General features: G+C 42.8%; 1 protein-coding gene across 1 annotated transcript; it reads right to left on the bottom strand.

The window, feature by feature from the left end:
- Positions 1-1,882: 1,882 nt before the first annotated feature.
- On the bottom strand, positions 1,883-15,201 carry STC1 (stanniocalcin 1). The gene is made up of 4 exons (XM_049866541.1): positions 14,872-15,201; positions 12,735-12,877; positions 11,679-11,890; positions 1,883-4,843 (listed from the first exon to the last, which is right to left on the bottom strand). The coding sequence occupies exons 1-4, from the start codon at positions 14,987-14,989 to the stop codon at positions 4,573-4,575; spliced, it is 744 nt and encodes a 247-aa protein (XP_049722498.1). The 5' UTR covers positions 14,990-15,201; the 3' UTR covers positions 1,883-4,572.
- Between the last annotated feature and the right edge of the window lie 2,974 nt (positions 15,202-18,175).

Below are 18,175 nucleotides of genomic sequence, written 5' to 3'. Positions count from 1 at the left end.
GATCAGACACTTGGTCCAAGGCCACAGAGATAGTCGATAAACTAGGATTTGGACTCATTTGGTGGGAATCCTGAGTCTAAGTTCTGAAACACTACACTACAGCATACTTATACAGACTCTCTATATACATAGATGTTGATAGATGAAGATCGAGGATGAAGGATGATAATAAAATAAATGTGCTATTTACTGGGTCCCAGTAAGGTGCATGCAGTAAATGTTTGGCCTTGGGGTGGTAATCCTTGTACTATTTGTTAGCTGCTCTGTACATATTCAAACTTCGGAAAATGCAACTCACAGCTAGAAAAGAATGATATTGAGAAAAATGTCCCCATTTGAGTTTAAAAAATGGGGGAAAATCCACTAATTAAAAACAAAAACTTACATATAAGTCCAATCCTTGAAAAAACTCCACAGAAGCCCCTCTTTTTCTGTGATTAAACACATAACCATCCTTTAAGACCTAGCTAAATGTCATTCTGCTGTGAATCCTTTCCCCATTTTCTGAGATGGGGTGTCCCTTTTTTTCTCCCATTTCCTCTACTTAAAATAATAGCTAACATTTTATTGGGCATTTTAATGTATTCAGCCCCTTGGTTGGTGCACACAGTTAAATGCTTGGCTACCAACTGAAAGGTTGGAGGTTCAAATCCATGCAGAATTGCCTGAAAATAAAGGGCTGGTAGTCTACTTTCTAAGGGTCACAGCCACTGAAAACCTCATGGAGCACAGTTTTACTCTGACACACATGGGTTTGCCATGAGTTGGAATCAATTTGATGGCAAAAAAATTTTTTTTTTCCAGTAGTGTATTGAACATATTGTAAGTCCTTCACTTATTTTATCTCCTTATAACAACCCTACGAGATGGCTATCATTATCCCCATTTTACAGAGAAACAAACTGATGCACTGTGAGATTAAGCAACTAGTCAGACTGACATTCCATTGTGAAAAAGTCACAGAGCCAGACCGCAAACCTCAGAAGTCTGACTCCAGAGCTGGATCCTTGAACCACAAAGCTATCTGCCTCCCTTGTCACATTGATTCAATTGTCTTTCACCCCTCTTCTGACCGTTTCTAAATCACTCATTTAAAATATTAAGGGTGTCCTGCCAGCTGGGTGCTCTTTCAGTGGTGGGGACATCCTGGTGACCAAAACTCCCTGCTGGTAAGATGCCTCTAGTCTAAGCAAAGGCTGGAGGGAAAAGTCTTTCAGAAAGTGGTAACAGCACAAATAAGGGCCTGAAAGTCAGAGAGAGAGCACAATCTTTTCCAGGACAGCCCTGTGGCTGGAGTGTAGAGTTCCCTGACCGGGAGGAAAAGTGAGCGATAAGTCAGCGCCCAGACCGTGAAGGTTCTCCCAAGCTTGTAAGGAGTTTGGGCTTAATTTTATTGTGAAGGTAATGGAAGCCACTAAAAGGTTTTAAGGAAATGTAGAAAATGTTGATTTAAACTATAGCCATTTATATATTTACTATATTATACTATTGCTATGGAAACCCTAGTGGTGCAGTGGGTAAGTGCTACGGCTGCTAATCAAAGGGTCGGCAGTTTGAATCCACCAGGCACTCCTTGGAAACTCTGTGGGGCATTTCCACTCTGTCCTATAGGGTCGCCGTGAGTCGGAATTGACTCGATGGCACTGGGTTTGGTTTTTTTTGGTTTTTACTATTGCTGTATGATATTCACTTCACAGAATAGTGACTTTAAAGAAACTAACCAGCCAGGATCTTTGTGCCCAGAAATTCTCATTCAAGAAGTTTTTAAAAAATAACAATGAAAGACATTGGGGAAAAGAAACGGATAAAACTTAACACTTTATTATTATTATTTTTATCTTAGAAGGAATTCACCAAAGGCTTCATATTATGCTATGGCATCTTTAATTATAAAAATAAGCAAATAAAATAACTTGCATCTGTCATTACCATGATATGTTTCATAACCTTTATATGCACATGGAGCTTAAAAATGTAATTTAACAATAAATAATGACATATACCAGATATGCTCACTGTTTATTCCAGTACTCAGCCAAAAAACCTAAATATCATTTAAATTATAAATACACAATGCAAATATAATGGCACAAACATGTCTAAAGTGCAACCAAATCACAATAGAAGAATCATGCAAACTGGTCTAGGTCAGCCCCCTAATCACTCTGTGCAGAAAACATAAGAGGAAGCTTTGGAAGTTCAAGGGGGAGTTAGAGGGAGAAGGGTAGGAAAAAGAGAAGCAAAAAACTAGCAACATTGTGAGAACTGCTTCTTTCCATATGTGTAGATATATGTATTGTAGATACATATATAAATATCATTGTGAGAAATAGGGGGAGGGTACCACAATTTGAAGAAGTCTCAGCAAAGAAGAGAATCCACTGGACTGAAGTAAGAGAGACTTTTGCTAGGAATATTCATGAACTAATTATCGCATTGGGGTCCTGGCTTAGTGGGTTTACGAAATGGACACAACACACAAACTTCAATAGCTTTTCTGGTTCAGAGAAGTCAGCCTTGCCTGGGAGTGGAGGGTAGGGTTGAGGAGGGAGAGAATCAACTTAGAATATGGTCTACCTGATTTTCAAGAGGCTAAGGCAGTGTCCATATATTTGGGGACCTGGGGGTGGGACAGTTCTGAGTATAAAAATGCCCTTAACAATCTGATGTCAGCACGCTTAGAGGCTGTGTGGGAACAAAGGCAGCCACATCCGTGCTGCTGCTGCTGGGTCTGTTGCAATTGCTCTTGGTCCTTGAGCAGCACGTTACTGGTTTTAAAGGCTTTATGGTAAAGTAGTATTGCTTTTTCATTTTTCTGGAGATGTGCCCTCCCTCCTCCCACCAGGATCCTTATCACTAGATTTGGTCAAATCTTGAGTTTAGCCTAGTGAGAGTCAAGCACCAATAGTTTCTATCTAAGCGAGTTTGGAGTGGCCCCTACAGTCATACCCCTCCTCCCTCTTCCTCTCTCAACATTGACCTTTGGTGGGTAGTGACACTCATAAGGGACTGTTGGGTTCAAGGACAGTGACCCTGAGAAACTACTGTTGTTCATAGATAGGTTACTCATTTGGCTTTGGTGGCCGCCATCTTGTAAACATCACGGCAGAAATGATCAAACCACCAGCTCTATTTTTCCCTCTTTCTGGTTTTGCAATCCTACAGAGATGGCCCAGCTGCCAGGACTACTTTGGCAGGCAGAGTGCTACAGGACAAAAATACAAGAGGAGTCTATTAAGGCTGGACAGCCCAGGATTATTTATACCCCCTCAGCCCCAAGTCCCCCATACTAAAGACCCAAAGGCTGATTGACTCATTCCTGATTGACTTAATGGGAAGCTTCCCACCCTGTCGTCATTTTCTCAGTGTACAGGGTGCTGATAAAAGGTGGCAAATTAAGAACTGCCACTTTCCACGGTATAGGCCTTATCACACTGTAAGTGGTTCAAGCCCAAAGGGATGCTCTTTTTGGTTCACATAATTCCCAGTTGGATGTGTCAAAATGTTTCAGGATAGGTCTAAGTCAAGAGTAGCCTCTGGGTTGAGGTGGGCTGGGAGATTAACATCTTACCTGGGGTCCTTCAGATAAACCTGTTGGTTTTTCCTATTCATACAGGCCCATCTTAAGTTTTGATGTTGAGTAAAACTACCTCTACCCCCTTAGTTATAAAAAAGGCCACAAGGAGCATTTATGTGGATATCTGGAAGTGAGATAGTTATTCCATTCCCAGAAAAAGAAAAATAAAGCTAAGTTACAAAACTAAATCTATATGCAATAAAGTTATTATATACTGCTTTGTTTAAGCAGAGTCCTCTGGAATTTATGTACAGTACATTAGTTTTCAGCTATTTATATTCCACAGTTAGACCTTAAGATTCTCTGGTTTTAAGACAATTGTTAAAGATACTTTTAAAGCTCTGAGCAGTTACAGTACATAAAGATGTTAGCTTTTTGTTTTTCACTAGATGCAAGAAGATGCAGGCTCAAAGTCTGGTTGGAGAGCCAGGCTTGAGCAATTTGGTAAATGTGTTGGAAAGGAAATTAGACATTGGAGGATCAAGACCATAAGACACTAGCTCATTAGAGATCAAGAATTCAAACATGACATTCATATTCGTCCATGGCCAGCACAGATTCATAACACGAATTCCATTTAACATCTTTATGAGCTTTTAAGACATGCATTTAAATTAAGTTGTTTCTTATCAGCTAACACTACTGGGGCAACCATTCTAAAGGGCTCCACATCTTCAGATTACAATTACTTGGGAATTACATGAATGTTTTGAGTTTGAGGGTAGTTTGAGGGCAACTGGGGAAGGACGTGGTAAAGGAAGGTGATTAGAGAGGAGAGGCAGGAAGATCACATGTATTCTGTTTGTGGGAATGCTGCCATTGCAGAATGTTGGGGTATTGATTACAGAAGCCTAGTTTCATGCAATTTTCTTTAAGGGGGATAGAAAATAGGAACTACTTTAAAAAATCAAACCAGGCACAGTACACTTAAAGTTGGTATATTAACATCCCTAAAACGATACTGGTTTGGTGAGGTTGTGAACACCTCTCCCTGGTTATGCACTCTCGTGGGAGGTGCGCTTTATGTGGGAGGGAGCGGTCCCCTCACCTCGGAGGTTCCTGAGGAGGACTTTTAGCTTCTGCGGCTCGTTGGTGCGCCTCCTGTTGAAGTCAGCTCGTGGGTGTAGTTGGGCACAGTGGTCTGTCTGCAGAATATGGAAGAGGCTGGCCATGTTGGGCCCGATTTTCTCCATCAGGCTGTCTCTGATTGTGCTGACTGTGTCTTCATCACATTCCAATAGGCTTCGGACAAGTCTGTTATAGTATCTGCATTGGGAAAGAGGGCAGTGCTATCATCATTCAGTGAGAGCAAGGCAAGACCCCAGGCTCCAGCTAAGACTCATCCCAAATGGCCAGACCATGAAAAGAGAACTAGTTCATCAGCTAAAGGTGGCTTTTTGCTCCTAAGCCTTACCCAGCGTCTTCTTAGTTTGAGTGCATATGCTCCCGAATTTATAATACAATGCAATGTCTTTCATGTTTAGAGCTCAGGAGACTTAGATCATAACTTTGCCTAGTAGGCTGATTGCATTGTCTAAAATTTTTAGAAGCATAGACTCATGGAGCTAGGTGGGGCCACAGAGATCAGTTAGTGACTAGTTCAACTCTCTCATTTTACAGAGAAGCAGCTAAGGTGGGAGAGCTGAAGTGACTTCTCCAAGGTTATAAGATGGGTTAGTAGTAGAAACAAGACTTAGTCACATATAATGAGATGATTCCAACACTCGGCACTCATATTAATAATCATTGCACATGAATTTGAGTTATTTTGATGCCTTTTTGCAATATTCCTTAATCTCGGTTGTGTGTGTGTGGGCGTAGGTGCATATGAGTGCCTATTCTGACCATACTTCCCTTTTAAAAGGATGGCTTCTGTCTTCTATGCCTCATGCATTTTTCTACTAAATCTAATTTCCATATCATATGCTTAGCCAGCCTTGATGAATGCTGTTGACTGACCACATTTTCGGTCTCCCTCCAAAGGTATAGTATAGTCAGAAGGCCAAAGTGCCAGGCAATAAAGATAATTAAATTAAAATACTGGTGATCTTTAAGGGTTCTTCAGTAACCCAATGAAGCCTTCTCCTACTGCTCTAGCTTTTGCTGGTCTTTTCCTTTCTTGAACTTCTTAGGAACACCATACAGATTAGCATGTGATGGCTTGTAATGGTTTTGTTGTCTTAATTAGACTGGAAACTCCTTGAAGGTAATTTGGGAGGAAAAAAAAAGTAATCTGTGTACTTATTTCTATACCCTCATAGTACACTGCTGTAGTGCTATATTACCCCCTCACTTTAAGTTTCTTGGTTTATTTTGTGGCCACTGAGGATATGGATTTTTAAAAATATAATTCTCTCCAGTAAGTCATGATTCCTTGTGCCTACCTACCTATCCATTGCCGTTGAGTTGATTCCGGCTCATAGCGCCCCTGTAAGACAGAGTAGAACTGCCCCACAGGGTTTCCAAGGAGTGCCTGGAGAATTCGAACTGCTGACCTTTTCATTAGCAGTCATATTTCTTAACCACCACACCACCAGGGTTTCCACGATTCCCTGTAGGTATGGTAAATCTATGAGCCCAGGTGGCGCTGTGGTTAAGTTAAGCGCTTGGCTACTAAGTGAAAGGTTGGCTGTTTGAGCCCACGAGCTGCTCTACAGGGGACAGATGTGGCAGTCTGCTTCCATAAAGATTAAAAAACAAAAAACCAAACCCATTGCCATCAAGTTGATTCTGAACTCAGAGGAACCCTATAGGACAGAGGAAAACTGCCCCATAGAATTTCTAAGGCTGTAATCTTTACAGAGGAGCCCTGGGCGCAGTGGTTAAGAGCTATGGCTGCTAACCAAAAGGCTGGCAGTTCCAATTCACTAGTCGGTCCTTGGTAACCCTATGGGGCAGTTGTGCTCTGTCCTTTAGGGTTGCTATGAGTCGGAATCGACTTGATGGCAATGGCTTTGGTTCTTTTTTTAAAATCTATACAGAAGCAGACTGCCACATCTTTCTCCTGTGGAGCAGTTGATGGGTTCCAACCACCCACCTTTTGGTTAGCAGCCAAGTGCTTAACCACTGCACCACCAGGGCTCCCTGTAAAGATTACAGCCTTAGAAACTTTATGGGGCAGTTCTAGTCTGCCATTATGGGGTCCCTGTGTGTTGGAATTAACTCAGTGTCGATGGGTTACAGGTATGGTAAGTTTTAGGAGTCCCTGGACTAACCAAAAAGTCGGCAGTTTGAACCCATCCAGAGGTGCCTCAGAAGAAAAGCCTGGCAGTTTGCTTCCAAAAGGTCATAGCCTTGAAAACCCTATGGAGCCATGTTACTCTGCACATACGGGGTCTCCATGAGTCAGAACGGACTCGACAGTTACTTTTTTTTTCCTGGTAAATTTTACAAAAAACCTTGTATTTGATATAAGCTAACTTCATCTTTGGTGCAATTTCTTTAAGCATTCCAAACAGTGAAGCTAGGTGTCATGGCTCAGAAAAGATCACACTGTCTAATATTTATAGCATAAAAGTTGTCTGTGCTGTTCTTTGGGAAGACAGTTCAGGTATTTTCCAGTTTGGGTTGGGATACTTTTGCTCCATTTTGAGGTGGCAGTTGCCAAAGTCCATTAGCTCCGTGTTCACTAATAAGAGACCCTCTGATGACGATGACCTGCAGTATTTATATGGAGACCCTTTGCTCAGAGGAGTCTGAGGACCTCTCAGACCACAGGATCTTCTGTGAAAAGAAACCTGTTTATTTTTAACTCACCTTACAGAGCACAGGATCAAACATCTTTCCAGAATAACTTAACCCTCAAAAGAAGTCCTTTCAAGGATGTACAGTAAATCGAGTAGAACGTAGGTAATGAAGCAAAACGGTCACCCTTCTGTGGGTGAGCAGAACAAAGGTGGGGATAGAAAGACAAGTTCTGTGTCTGGCTTGCGGACAGATCCTGGCTATACCCCTTCCTCAAGGGAGGATTATATCCAGCTGTTGCTAAATTTGGGATTCTCTGGCACAGAAGAATGTTTTCCAACCTTTGGAATTATAAAGCACATGAGCCAAAGCAGAGCTCCCTTGTATGGGGAAATGGGGAGAAAGCTGGTTGTGGAAAACTTGAGAATAAACTATACCAACAGCTACAGACACCTACACGCCCACATAGTTCTCCAGGCATCCCCCTAGTCCTGGGTTCTGCTAGAACCTGGGTTCTCTGGGTCTCTGTGTCTGTTTTAGAGGGTGAATAGATCATAGAGGATAAGGCTTCTGATGGTCCGTTTATACTCCAATAAGGACTTTATGACTTAGAATTTAACCCTGCTACTTCTAAAAGTACTATTCACTTCATATGAGCCCTCCAATGGACTGGAAAACGAGGTCCTTCCTCAGATATCAACACTGAAAGCACTTGTCTGGATGAGGAAGTCTAATTCCATTAAGGAAACTAAGCTTCTGTGGCTAACCTTGCCTCTTAAGGCTGGAAGCTTCCCTCTGGCCCCACTTTGTTTAAGGGTCTGTTCTCTTTATCTAGTGCTCCTACCTTTCTAACTGCTCTCTCTGTTGGCCCACCTATGACACCTGATCCTGTGGTATTTTTTTGATGATGACTCATGCCAGCCTGACTGCTCTTAGTGACCTCCCACAACCACCCTTACCTGCTTCCCTCATTGAGCTTTGTTAAGCTCAGTGGTCAGGCTCGGAGAGTTCCTGGGAATAGGAAAAAAGTCCGTGGCTCCACTAATAAAAAAAAAAAAAAAAGCTCCTCCAAAGTTGGAAAACTTGTCTTGTTGCCTTTAGGTCAACACATTTTGCTAGAGGGAGCAATCAGTTAATTCCATGCATCTCCACGAAGGGCTGGGATATGGCATTTACCTCTGGGATTGTGTTGGTCAGTGAGGAAGACCTTTCCTCTAAATCACTGAGATGGATTACTTAAGGAATTGTGTCTCCAGAAAAGGTTGATTTAACAAGTGTCACATATTATTGAGCACTTTTTGTGCCAAGTCCTGTTGTTACTATAGTAATTGGTAAGGCATACTTTCTCTTTTAGGGAGAGAATGAAAATGAATTTAATTGTTGATCACCATGGTGCACATATATTCAATTGTGCTCAGTAATCTATTTTTGGATTGTGGATGTTTCCTGCAGGTTTTGTTGGCTGCCATTTTTAAGTAGAAATCAAATATCTTGGCTCAAGGCCATGTGAGTTTTAGACCTAAGGCTATCGTTCGCTAGCTGTGTGACCTTCAGCAGATCACTACCACTCTCTGGGCCTCCATCCTTTAATTAGTAAAACCAGGCAGCTAGTCTGAATAACCTCTTTGGTGATCTCCGGCTATGAAATTCTGTGTTTCTAGGGATGTTTCTTATGGGGGCTTGGGAGGTGTGCCGCAAAGCCTGGGTGGGCTGTGTTCCGATCACCCAGCCTAGAAGGACTTTTCTGGGCTTGTTTCTTTCTTCCCACTTTGAAAATTCCACCACTGATTTCTTTTTTTTTTTTTTTTCTTGGTAAATAATAAGATCAGATATTTTCCATAGCTACTGTTTCAGCCATGCTTACCCAAATACACACATACTGCTTAGGAACGTTCTGTGTGAGGGTTTATAAATAGTCCTTTGTTTCCCTTGATCAATATTATTCTTCTGTTTCCTGTTCCCTATCCATGCCCTAGAGAGTTGGAAGCTTTGTCAGTTTTCCCACCCTGGATCTGGACTGGTGGAATTGCTTCCCCATCCTCACACTTCCCTACCTGTCCGATCAGTTGTATTGCTTCCATCATGGTTGACAGTATAGTTTGCAAATTCAGCCAGGGGGACACTCAGCCATCCTTTCTCTTCTAGATGCATTTTTCCCATGGAAAACTTCCCTGTGCTAGCTCCTAGTCCAGTCACAGGCTTTGGATTCTCCCAGCCCCAAATCTCATGTTAGATAAGTCACAGGAAGGTGGAATGAACCTGTAACTACTTCCTTTCACAATTCGGTGCCAATTGGCACCAGCTTAGCGTGTGTCTATGGTGGGACAGAGGCTGGGAAAGCAGGATGTTTCGGGAGAGTGAGGAGCCTAAATAGAGCAAGTCAAGCCCAGCGTGGAACCGGAAATCTCTACAGTCCTAAACAGGAATAATATTAGCCAGTTGAAGTGAAATAATTGGAGAAAGGTAAGAGTTGAGTGGAAGATTTTGGTCTTCAAGTGCCGGCCATTTTTTTTTTTTTTTGGTTGTTGTTCACCAACCTTTCCTAGTAAGTGTGAGTCCCCTAAGATGAAAAAGAGAACTAACGAGACTTTCTTTGTGACCATTTTCTAAAGATAGTGAAAATAAGACACCCATTAAAAGGAATAATGGCCTGGTTAAAACTCCTTTTACTTGTCTTTTCTTAGATAACCTGGAGTCACCAGTCTGGAACCTGTATCATCCATCCTTCTATCCTATCTATAAGACCTCTCCTTTCCTAATGGAAGATACTACTTCAGTTGAAAATGGAGATCAGTGTTGCCTCAAAATTAGTTACATGTTATATTATAGATCATGAATTGTCACAGGATTCTTAAAGATCTAAACTTGGAATGATGGCCTTGCTAACCACGCTCCCACCCCGCATACAAACACATACTTAGCCCCTAGCTCCTATCTGACTAAAAGAGTTATTTCCTTTCCTTATGACGAAGGGAGTCTACAATGATTTGCCAGTTTTTTTTTTTTTTTTCCCCCAGATGCAACAAGAATCTTCTTGGATAATTTTAAAACCAAGGTCGATCTAAAGAGACAGGTCATTTAAAAGATTAGTGGATTTGGTTTTCCTGCTCTAAGCATATAAGTTAGATCTCCACAATAGAGCCACTTCCAAGGACCGAAGAGCACTGAACTGCAGTTAGGGGTTCTTAAGGGTGAATCAGAAGCTTTACAAAGATTTTTATGTGAGGGGCCTTAATCTTTCCCTAAGGAGGAGTTACTTTGCTGTCTTCTAGCTATGTACATGCCTAAGTCACCTATAAGCCTCAGAAGGACTTGGCTGTTGACACTATTTAAAGGAGGGTGGCAGCATTTGCCAAGGAATAATCAGATAAATCAGTGATAACTCTTAGACACTCAGAGTAACATGCATAGGACTGGTCTTTGTAAATATGTGCTTATTGACTAGAGAGTCAAAAGATCATAAACTTTTAGGATTGGGAGTCAAGTTTTAGGCTGTGGAGCATCACAGTAGGCTTCACGATAGCTAAACTTGACCAGCCCGCACTGTCTCTGCCACACCTTTACCCTAGCCCCATCAGCATCTCTCTTAACTTGATCACAGATGGGAAAGCCTTGTTCCGCTGAGGATTCTTCCAGCCATGTACATGGGGGAGGATGTCAGTCCTCATCCATCAGGAGCATCATGTGTTATCACGGCTGGTAAAGAGCGTAAACTTGGGGCCCAGAAGGCATGATGCTCAGGTAGTACTAGTTCAGTGGCTTTTAGTCGTATTAGAATCCTAAGATGAGAATGTGTGGACTGTGATTTGGGCAGCCACCAGAATATCATTTCAGAAAATCTTGGAATAGAGGAATGGAATGACTGGAATAGAGTGGAAGGGAACATGGAATCATCTTTCACTTTCTGCACAGGAAATCTGAATCCCAGGGAATTGAGATGATTTGTTCTAAACCAGTCAGTGATATACCTGAGTAGGCTAAGGACTCATACAAAACAGGTGCAGATTTAGAAGTCTGCATTATGACATTTTGACCAGAATTTTTATAATGGTCAATTATGCTGCTACATAGTCATGATTTCAGCCAAATTTGATGTTTCAAAAGCTTGTTACCAGAAACTTCACAATTCCCTTCAAGCTTGCAGCAAGAAAACAGGCAATGAAAATGCGCCCAGTGATGCTGCAGATGAAGCTTTTTGTTAGATGCATGGGAAGACTTTTCCTATCACAGTGGGAAAAAAATCCAGGCTGCCTAAGCTGTCACAACCAATCACAAACATATTTTTTCCTGCACAAGCTGGAAGACTGCAAACTAAAATAAGAGGGTGACTGTGGTAATTTTACCTCCCTTCTCTGCCTGGCTCCTCTAGCCAACTCTCCCACCCTTCCAATTACAAAAACATGGACTCATTTTGTACCTGTTGGAAAAGTGATTGGGAAGCTGAACGACTTCAGTGATGGCTTCGGGGTTCCTCTTGGCTATGCTGCACACATTCAGCTTGCTGTAGCACTCCTCCTGCACCTCAGCAATCATCCTCTGGAAAGTGGAGCACCTCCGAATGGCGAGGAAGACCTTGGAGGTAACCCCATTGGCGATGCACTTTAAGCTCTCTTTGACAAATGCTTTTCCCTGCCAAGGAGGGGGCATAGGAAGAAAAGCTTTAGCTTGACCTGACAAAAGAGAATGGGGCATACAATACGGAGAACCTAAGGAGCCCCGATGGCACAGTGGTTAAAAGCTTGGCTGCTAACCAAAGGTTGGCAGTCTGAATCCACCAGCCATGCCTTGGAAACTCTATGGGGCAGTTCTACTCTGTGCTATAGAGACTCTATGAGTTGGAATCGACCCAATGGCAGTAAGTTTTTTGGTTTTGGAAGGGCGCTTGCCTTCGCACTGTACCATGGCATTTGCATGTCCTTGTAACGAGAAAGCTGTGCTGTGACTGAGGATAAAAAAAAAAATGTCCCTACTCCTTTAGGCTACTGTGAAAATTGAGCTACACAGAAATGAAATGAGATGAGGAAAAAGAAAAAAAGAAGAGAGAGAGAGAGAGATGAACCTAACTCAACCACCCTGTAACTGTAAAATAGCCACAATATGGTTTTGTCTTCTTGGGATTGCGTCTTTGATAATTCAAGGTGTAAGCTAGTATGCTGATCACACAGTAAGAAGAACTTCGTTGGAAGAACATTTTATTTCCTCTTGAAGGGGAAAAGATTTTTTGCTCATCACTGTTCCCCTTATAAGACTGCTTCTGTTACAGCATTACAGATCATGTGTTAGAGTGACTGGGAAAGTGTCTTATACAGAACTTAATTCCTGGACAAGGTGTGTGTGTGTGTGTGCACATGCTGAGAAGTGGGGAGACTGAGAAACAGAGCTCGTTGCTTACAAGACTGGTTCATAAGAACAATAGCCTAGCACACTGTTAAAGACAAGCAGCAAGCAGGAGCAGGGGTCAAGGTCTTATTACCTGAGTGTCAAATTTAGCAGCGCTGTACAAGAAGGATTTACAGATGTCGTACATCCCATCTGTGTCACAGGTGGAGTTTTCCAGGCATGCAAAAGCCCCACAGCCAACCTGCAGAGCACTGTTGAGGCAGCGAACCACTTCAGCTGGAAGAGACAAATCCATCCAATCTAGGTCAGATAGGGCGATTCAGTGGGGTCAGGTGGGTGCAGAGGCAAAACGCAGGGACAAGGAGTCAGAAGAACTTATCCTAGAAGTCCATGGTGGGGTCAGTAGATGGGTTTACTCAAAATGGAGCATGAGAGTGAGAAGAAAGGGGCCAGGCAGGCCCCTTTGGCTTATAAGAACCAGAGCAACATGAAGGAGAGGGAATGAGTCTTTCTCTGAGACACATTTCCTTAGTCTCACCATTTTAGTGGCTGGAGAAGTAAGATGGGAGTTCATGGAATGCACAGTGGCTTTTAAGCAGCTCTATAGAACCAGTTTATAGAACCAGAGGTCATCCCTTGAAGCTTGAAAGCATGGGAAAGCTGAAGGCAAGGCACCCTGTAACAAGGTTACAAGGCAAGGTGGGAGGGCCAGGAATCCATCTGGCTTCCAAAAACTCACTCCAGAGCAAGGAGGAGAAATTTTAGTCTAAATAGTGGAGAAGGATTTGCCAGGAGTCCACTTGGAGACTCTTCTGATTTAGGGCATTTAACTTACCTTCATATTGGCAGAAAAAAATCTGATCGGCTCATGTTTCACCCTAACCCCCCACCACAGGACAGTGCTTAGAGATATGTATAATCTCTCATATTAAAAGCCCTCCCCCGCTTTTTAAAGAGAAACACAGGTGTGGAATAAAAAGGCTGAGGCACCCCTTGTGCAAGACTGGAAGAAAACCGCAAAGAACTTGCATGAGGCTTTCTACATTCTGGATCAGATCTCCCATAAAAGTAATTTCTCTCCTACAGAAGGGGGGTGTTCTGGCAGGCAGCTCGGCAAGAAGTGATCTGCAGCCTTCATACCATAGGGTTCTCCTCTGAGATCAAAAGCAGGGTTCAGTTAGGCTTCCCCACCCCCTCCCACCACCCGCAGCCTCTGGGATGTTACAAGTCATTTCCCTAATTATATATTTCCACGGGTTCAAATTATAACTTTGCTTTAAGCAGTTTTAATATGCATTAGGGCTGCTATTGTTTTAGGCAAGCTCAAATTGTGAATCACTATAGCAACTAAGTACAAAAGGAAGTGAAGCAAATGCCCTCCTCTCGCCGGGGACCTGTGCTCTTCCAAGGGAGCATCGGCTGCAGCATTTTGACACCTGCCATCCCGTCTTTGCTGACAGTTGGGGCAGAGAGGGCAGTAATAGAAGAGGAGCGAGTGGGGCAAGAGAAGTCGAAAGGCGGAGGTGTCAATGCATCTTCCTAATGGCTCTTTCCCTTTAGAGGCCAAGATGGTACACAATGAACTGCTCCAGGAGTCAGGACTTAAGGGAGACCTTTCCCGGGGAGAAACAGCTGCTGCATTTCACAAATAACTCTTTTTCAAGGGGCTCTCTGGCCATGGGCAGCACCAGTGATTGAATGGAGCCTGGGAGCCGGGAGTGAGAGAAGGAGCAGTGGTGGGGGTGGGATGTATAGAGTTTTCTCTGAATCCACCCTGGATTTGTCAGACTTGAGGGCTCGGGTTGGGTAAATCAGTCTGCAGAGGGAGCTTTTCTGTGTGTCCCCAAGCGAGGCAGGGATGTCAAGTTATAGGATCTTAAGGGTAAGAGGAACATCATCATACAAGCTGTGTCTCACCTTAAGACCAGCTTCTGCAAAGTATAGAGAGCGCTTTGAAGCATGCCAACATTCAAGCCTTTCCCCACCCCCTCCCCCCCAAGAGGGTACGTGCCAGATTTCAGGCAATCAGGCTAGGCTTATGCAATGAAATACCCTCAGCAGAGCGCCCAGCTTCTTCGTTAGTTGCATGCAATTTATTAAACAAAGGAGCTCCACTTCCTAAGGCTATTGGATTACACTGGCAGTTTATTGCCATCAGGCATGAAGCACATTTATTATCAAGATCAGCCGTCACAGACACAGTTGCAAAAGCGAGAGGCAAATGAGGACAGCTCTTTGGGGGAGAAACCGGTCCTGGGTTTGTGGCTTACCTGAGTTCTGAGCTGCCACCCGGGATTTCCTGGGGCTCACAGAGTCATTCTGCTCCGTCTCATGGGTTGCAGAAGCACTGATCACCAGCACCAGGAGCACTGCTGAGTTTTGGAGCATTCTCTGAGAAGTTTTCGCTAAGTTGTTGGGTTTTTTTTTTTTTTTTTTTTCCTCCCCCCCTTTCCTCGCTCCCTCTCCCGGCTTGAGTGAAGATGTGGATCTGGATACACTGAAGGCTTAGGTGAGGATTTGATGAGGGTTTTTTTGTTGCTGCTCCTGCTGACGCTTCTGCTGCTGTTACTGCTGCTGCTGCAGTCGCTGCTTCTTGCACCTCTGGCTTTTGCAAACTGGGGGCCCAAGAGCTGCACCCAGGGATTTTATAGCCGTTCTTATCGGTCCTCTGGATCAGGGACCAATCAGGTCCCTCAGCTGGTCTGACTAGCCAATAGGAGGGCACACTCATTCAGCTGGGGCTTTTGACTTCTTAGAAATATTTTCCAGCAAATTAAAAGTACCTGCTGGCAACGTTTTATGTGTGCGTGAATGTGTGTGCATAGACGTGTGAAAAAGCTACTTTTATGGAATTAGGGATAAACGTTGTATTGATCAAACCAAAGGAAAATCGTATGAGAATCTCTCCAAGGGGCTTTTTCAAATACGTCCATCGTTTTTTATGAGCTGGTTGGGGGGAAATGGGTGGCATGGGCAAGATGGGAAGGGATCAACTCTTTGGATTCTAATTGAAGGTAACTGCAGCAGTTTGACTCTAATTTTAACAGCGTGCTTTCTGTGTTGTAAACTACATACTCAGTACCTCCCCATTTTCTCTGCATGTTTGTATCCTCAGGTCTATGATGTATTTTTGTTGTATGTGGGCGTACTGAGTTCTCACTCACATATATAAGCCCTGGAGAGGACATGTATATGACCCTGCTAGACTGAGAGATGGCAGCTCTGAGCTGTGGCCCCAGTTCTCATATTGGTTAACTCTAAGACCCTGGTCAAGTCCTTTTACCTTGCTATACGGCTGCTTTCCAATCTATAAAATGCTAAAGTTGGACCCCAGCATTTCTTATACTTCTAAAACCGTGTGATTATTCAGCAATGCAAATTAACTTTGACTCCATTTCTTCAGTCACCGGCAGAATTGCAAACCCTAGAAGTGTTAGCCACCATAAGTACACAAAGGCACACTTACACACACCACACTTAACAGGGAGACATCATGAATGCCTGAAAATTAATAAACTGTGTATTTAAGCCCAGCAACTTCATAATCACGTTGAAACAATAAGCTGGCCAAAGCAAGACTAAACCTGCTGGGTAAACCAGTTCATTTCTTGGGGGGAAGGGACAGGCTGGGCTGGGAAGAAGGGGTAGGAAAAGACCAGAATGTGTAAGAGAGAAGACTGATAAGCTCTAGACTTAATGGGAAAATTACAATGGAATCAGAAATTGTGCCTAGTATAGAAGCTCATATTTCTTACAAGCAGGCTGTAATCATCACTGAGGCTTGTCCCTAACTTGTAAAGACGACTAAAGAGCCAAGAGAGGTCTTCTTAGGGTATAAATGTGGTCACTGAAGGCTAGGGTAAGATGGAGGGATTAAGGAATAAATCCTTTTAAAATTTTCAGGAGGTAGATGAGAAAGGGCCATTGGTGATTGATACAGACAGGGGCAGGATGATCTTGCAAAGAAGCAGAGCCAGGAGCTTCCATTTAAATCCTAAAGTCTTCACACAAAAGTTGCAGGAAGAGTGCCAACTCTATTAACTGGAAACCAAACCAATAATCAGCTCTGGATGTGTGGAGGGAGTGGGTTTGCTGGTTGATTATAGCACCCCTTGCAAAAAAGAGGTTCTTTGTTTACTTATTTATGAATTTTTATTGTGGTCAATACATAGGTAACAAAACATTTGCCATTTCAACAATCCAAAAAAGGTTGTTTAGGAAACATGGATGTTTATTCTACTCGAAAAAGGAACAGAAGGAATAAAGGATACAGGAAATATCTAAAGTAAGAGAAAAAAAAGCCGGGGATTTTCAGATTTTCATCATAATGAATACATTTCAACTTAGGTGGACTGAACAATATTAGTATTTCTCGAGTATCTGTTTATGGCTTCTTCTGGGCTGGATGCTAAAAGGTGAGTTGGGGAGGGTAAAAGGCAAGACATGTAGAAAAAGGAAAAGTGGTGATTCTTGTCCTAGAGGAGCTTGTAGTTAAGTTGGCAAATTGGCCAACCTCATTCATACTTCTTTAAGGTTGCAGATGTCAGGATGTTGTATGGTAAGACCTGGGAATGGTCAACATTGGCTAGAGACGGGGCGGGGGGGGGAGTCTTCGTGGAAGGATCCTTAAAGAAGTACTGGGGGGAAAGGATGTGAGCCACTGTTATTGCTTTTTAAGAATTTAGGAAAAAGCTACAATATTTCATGTTTTAAAAAGTTTTTGTTCTGGAAAGCTCAGAGGTGTTTTATTGCCTTTGGCAGGAATGGTAGACATATGGCAATAAAATATAGCAGTTCAGTGTTCTCTTTCAGAAGGGGAAGAAGAGGACAGATGCATATTCTCCCTGAAGATCTTGATTTGTATTCCTTAGCATCCTCTATCTCTGTAGCCATTATTCCATTGTTATAGCCTGCGCCATTTTTTTCTCTTGTTACATTTTGCTTCTGTTGGTCTACTGGCTTTGTAGGGGTGTGCCTCTCAGCAGACACATTGGTTTGCCAATTCTCTGGTGCTTCCACTGGAACATGATGTCCTACAAGTATCAGGATGTATTTTGTGTTTTTTCTGGTATTGGTTTATTGTTCCTCCTTATTTCACTCATTTACTGCCCTGTGGCAGGAGGCTAATTGTTAGGTGTGCAAAGTGTCTCATAATGTCATTTGAAGAAATCCAATAATAGTCAGCCACATTGGACTGAATGTAATTAACATGGGCATGAATACATTCGACAGCTTCAAGGGAGAGAGACAAAGTCTAAGTGGAAATACCCAGTGCAAAGCTTCTTCCCAGGTGTCTGTGTGGAAGAATATCGGAATGTCCATACGCACGGTCTTCTTGTCTAGGACTTTGATACAACAATGATAAAAAAAAAGTCTTAGGAACTCTGGAGGTGATGTGTGGTCCCTTTGTAACATCTCTTTGGGGCATAAGACAACGTAGAGGAGTTTGAACATCAGTTTCCGGAATTTGAATTTTATACTGCCAGCAACAGGGAGTCATTAAAGGTTCTTGAGTAGGAATTGTTGAATAATGTGTTGAAATTAGTGTTTTTGGAAGACCTTTTGATGATATTC

The sequence above is a fragment of the Elephas maximus genome, chromosome 22 (genome assembly GCF_024166365.1).
Source record: "Elephas maximus indicus isolate mEleMax1 chromosome 22, mEleMax1 primary haplotype, whole genome shotgun sequence".
In the NCBI taxonomy this organism is placed as follows: Eukaryota; Metazoa; Chordata; class Mammalia; order Proboscidea; family Elephantidae; genus Elephas; species Elephas maximus.
This window is presented reverse-complemented; position numbering and strand designations above follow the sequence as displayed.

Bases quoted from the DNA above. Each gene is read 5' to 3' on its own strand.
- STC1 (XM_049866541.1), bottom strand. From the start codon at position 14,989: ATGCTCCAAAACTCAGCAGTGCTCCTGGTGCTGGTGATCAGTGCTTCT. The intron at 12,878-14,871 runs GTAAGCCACAAA...TGTCTCTTCCAG, and splicing joins GGTGGCAGCTCAGAACTCAG to CTGAAGTGGTTCGCTGCCTC. The intron at 11,891-12,734 runs GTAATAAGACCT...CCTCCTTGGCAG, and splicing joins CTGCTAAATTTGACACTCAG to GGAAAAGCATTTGTCAAAGA.